Source organism: Cyprinodon variegatus, unplaced genomic scaffold, assembly GCF_000732505.1.
Source record: "Cyprinodon variegatus isolate N-32 unplaced genomic scaffold, C_variegatus-1.0 Scaffold366, whole genome shotgun sequence".
Classification (NCBI taxonomy): Eukaryota; Metazoa; Chordata; class Actinopteri; order Cyprinodontiformes; family Cyprinodontidae; genus Cyprinodon; species Cyprinodon variegatus.
The window spans coordinates 782,906-786,603 of record NW_015150819.1 but is presented as its reverse complement, the minus strand read 5'-3'; the positions used below and the strand labels follow the sequence as shown (position 1 = coordinate 786,603).

Here is a 3,698-nt window from a genome sequence, read left to right as displayed (position 1 = left end):
TTTTTTATCGAAACTTTTATCGACCCTCTTTTTTTCTATTGCGCCACACGTCTATCGATCGATATTTATCGTTATTGAATTATCGCCCAGCCCTAGGTTAACATTCACTAGAATTGTATCAGCTAAAATGAAATTGCTATCATCTAATCCCAGACATCCCAAGTTCCAAAAAATCACAACTCCCGGGGACAACGGACCCGCACCGTGCCTAGGGCTGGATACCGAACATCGGTTCTCTTATGGTACCGACCGAAATGCTTTGCTGTAGCGTTAAACGTGATTGCGTCACCCAGGAAAAACACATACGTGGTTACGCCGACAGACGGGGTTCACGTGTGTATCTGGTCGCGAGCATCGTTGTACCGCTTGAAAATGCCATCTAGATCAAAAGTGTGGCTTCACTTCATTAAAATTGATGTCAACAGTGCGAAATGCAATATATGCAAAAAAGACATTGTTGTTAAGTCTGGCAACACGACCAATTTGATGAAGCACCTGATAGTGCACGGAATCAATTTAAGAGCCGAAGGTTGTACAGTGTTTGACTGCAAGAGGAGCGGACCGCAGCCAGAGCAGCCCTCCTCCTCTCAGCAGCCCGTGAGCAACGCAAAACCTGAGCCGACTCCGAGTGATTCAAAATATCCACCACCGGACTCCGCCTCGTAAAAGAGTACCGAGGACGGCACTGTGTCTGGGATTTCAACAGGCAAGTTTAAGATTATTAGCGTTACTGCAACTTACAGTAACAGGTGCAAAAGCTAACATTAACATTTACTTTGTCCATGTTTGTAAAAATATGCTTATCCATTGGGTCAGCTGGTTGGTTACACAGCTAACCTTATCTTCACTGTTATTTTTATATTCTCCTCACAGTAGCCTCTGACTCTGATGTGAGGAGGAAAATGCCAGTCAGCATAAATCCATTCACACTTGCAGAAAAGGCAAAGATGCCAAAAGAAAAACAAGATCAGTGTCACAGGGCAGTCACAAACTTTGTTGTTAAAGGTTTGCTGCCTTTTTCTATAGTGGAGGCTCCATGGTGGAGGTAAGTAAGCTTTAGGTTATATATTTGACCAGTTTAGCCTTTATCTCTCTTAGCCTAGATCATGTTTTTTAACAAAAGTTACACAGCCATGTTATTGTTGATGTTTTGTGTATTGTATTGTATATGTCAATTAGGGAGATGATAACAGCCCTTAACCCCAGATACCAGTCCCCCAGCAAAGACATGCTGTCAAATACACTCATACCAGCATGGTATGCAGTACAGAAGGAAAATGTCAAGAAAGAATTGCGAGACGTCAGAGATGTGGCTGTGACCGCGGATGGATGGACCAGTTTGGCACAAGACCATTACTTGACGGTTTCAGTCCACTTTGTGAGATAGGGGGCCATGAAGGAGAAAATCCTGCATACCAGGGCAGTCTACACATCACAGACAGGGGATGTAATAGACGAGGAGATAGGGGATATTCTTGATGAATTCAATATAAAGGATAAAGTTGTTGCGATCAATGTAGACAATGCAGCTAATATGGATGTAGTAGTGAAAAAAATTAACATTAGAAAGATTGCCTGTTTTGCTCGTACTCTAAACATTGCTGCTCAAAAGCTGTATACTATACCAGTCATCTCAAAGTGGGCAGGAAGAATCCGAGCTACAGTGGTGTGGTTAAAACGGTGCAGCTTGGCCAAACCTATCCTTAAACAGAAGCAGCGTCTTCTTGGTTAGTAGAAATCAAAGTGGACTAAACTTAGTTTCAAAATGATATGGCTAAGTCAATCATTCAACTATTACAGCAAATACACAACCTGTTTGTAAACCACACACACCATCTTTCTTTAGGTCTTCCAGAACATGCTGTCATTTTAGATGTGAAGAACAGGTGGAATAGCCTGTTCCTGATGGTGGAGCGATTTCTGGAGCAGTTTCCTGCTATCCAGGCAGCCTCCATGGACCCTCGGTTAAAAAAATCAATGGAGAAGGACAGGTATTGTAGATGAGGATAGATTGTGGGATTACCTTATTCTTTTATCAAACCAACCAATGTGCTGGGCTTTGCTCTAACTAATACAACAATGTGTATATTTCCTTTCAGACTGGAGAGACTTTCTGATGAGGATTTTAGAAAAGCAGAACAATTTGTCAGAGTTATGAAGATACTATATACTTCAACCGTCTGCATCTCTGCTGAAAGGAGTCCAACTTTGGGCCAGATTCTGCCCATTTTGGGGAAGCTCCAGCATCGCTTCACAGTTACTGATGAGGACACCTCCTTCACACAAGCTATCAAGGAAAAGATCTGGGGTGATGTCTCAAAAAGATACCAAGTATGTTGCATATTTTTTTCTTTAGGTTTACTATACTCAGACATCCTGACTACTAATATACATTTCTGCTTTTGTCTAGCAGGATGAGAGAATCAGGCAGTTCTTGGAGGAGGGCACAGCCTTAGACCCGAGATTCAAGATGAAAGTAGGCGAAGAAGTGTGGACCAGAATACAAGAGGAGCTCATGTGTAGAACCTCACAACAGGTGTTTGTTTTTTCTGATTGATAATTTTTATTCCACTTCAAATGTAGGTCTGTTTATATGACTCCCATTATAATCTATTGAACACTGAATGAAGTTTTAATTTTTTAGGCCCAGCAGATGAAGCAGGAGGTTGAGGGGACAGCTGGTCACCGTGATGACAACTCCTCTGATGAAGACTGTGGAGCTGCAGTAGGAACACTGGTAAAATAAAGCAATTCAAAGATATCCCATTTCCCCACATTACTTAATGTTATATAACAAAATTAAATTGCTATCTATTCTTTTATTTTTGTTGACAGAAAAAGCCAAAGCTCTCTGCTCTTGAGGAGCTATTTGCTGATGAAGACATGGCAGTTGAAATGAGACAAGAGAACAGTTCTAGCTACCCAGACAAGATTCAAGAGGAGATCCAGCGGTACAGAGGTCTACCGTCTACCCCAACTTCTGTGAATGCAGTGACCTGGTGGTGGAATGTGAGGGACACTATGCCAATGCTATCAAACTTGGCAACCAGGTATCTCTGTGTGCAAGCATCATCCACACCCTCAGAGCGTACATTTTCTACTGCTGGAGACACCATCAGCCAGGAGCGGGCTTGTTTGTCTCCTGAGAAAGCAGACATGTTAATCTTTCTGAAGAAGAACTGCTAAGAATTTAACAGTGAGCATTAGACACTGACTGGTCTCCAAATGTTCTTTTTCGCTGGAAATAATTTTTTTTATATGAGAGTACTTTGAATGGAAAAATCTGAGCTAAAAATAAAACTCAAGATTTGAACTTTATTATGTTGTGTAATTTTCTTTTTCTTCGAATTGATATTATAAAACTGGTATAGAAAAAAGTATTGTTCGGGAACCGGTATCGAAGTGAAGGTATCGATATTGGTACCGGTATTGAAAATTTTTGAACAATACCCCGCCCTAACCGTGCCCCATACATACACACTTAAGGCCAGCAGCTTTTCAACAACTGTTTACAGTATTTTCTTAAACACTAAGCAGAACAGTATTGGTCTTTTATTTTCAATACTTTCAATCTTGTAGCCTTAAACATCAGTTGTGCTTTCTGTTTTTCATGGGTCTTCCGCATACAGTGCACCTCGCCACGGTGTCATCATTCCTCACCATGGCTGGTTCTTACAATGGCCGCCGGCCGGGAGGTG

At 41.6% G+C, this 3,698-nt stretch overlaps 1 protein-coding gene across 1 annotated transcript; it reads left to right on the top strand.

The window, feature by feature from the left end:
• The first annotated feature begins 1,546 nt into the window (after nt 1-1,546).
• Nucleotides 1,547-3,207, top strand: LOC107092082 (zinc finger BED domain-containing protein 1-like). Its single transcript, XM_015386367.1, has 4 exons — nt 1,547-1,991; nt 2,100-2,536; nt 2,645-2,737; nt 2,836-3,207. Exons 2-4 carry the CDS (start codon nt 2,471-2,473, stop codon nt 3,184-3,186), a joined length of 510 nt encoding a protein of 169 aa, XP_015241853.1. The 5' UTR covers nt 1,547-1,991; nt 2,100-2,470; the 3' UTR covers nt 3,187-3,207.
• Nucleotides 3,208-3,698: the final 491 nt, after the last annotated feature.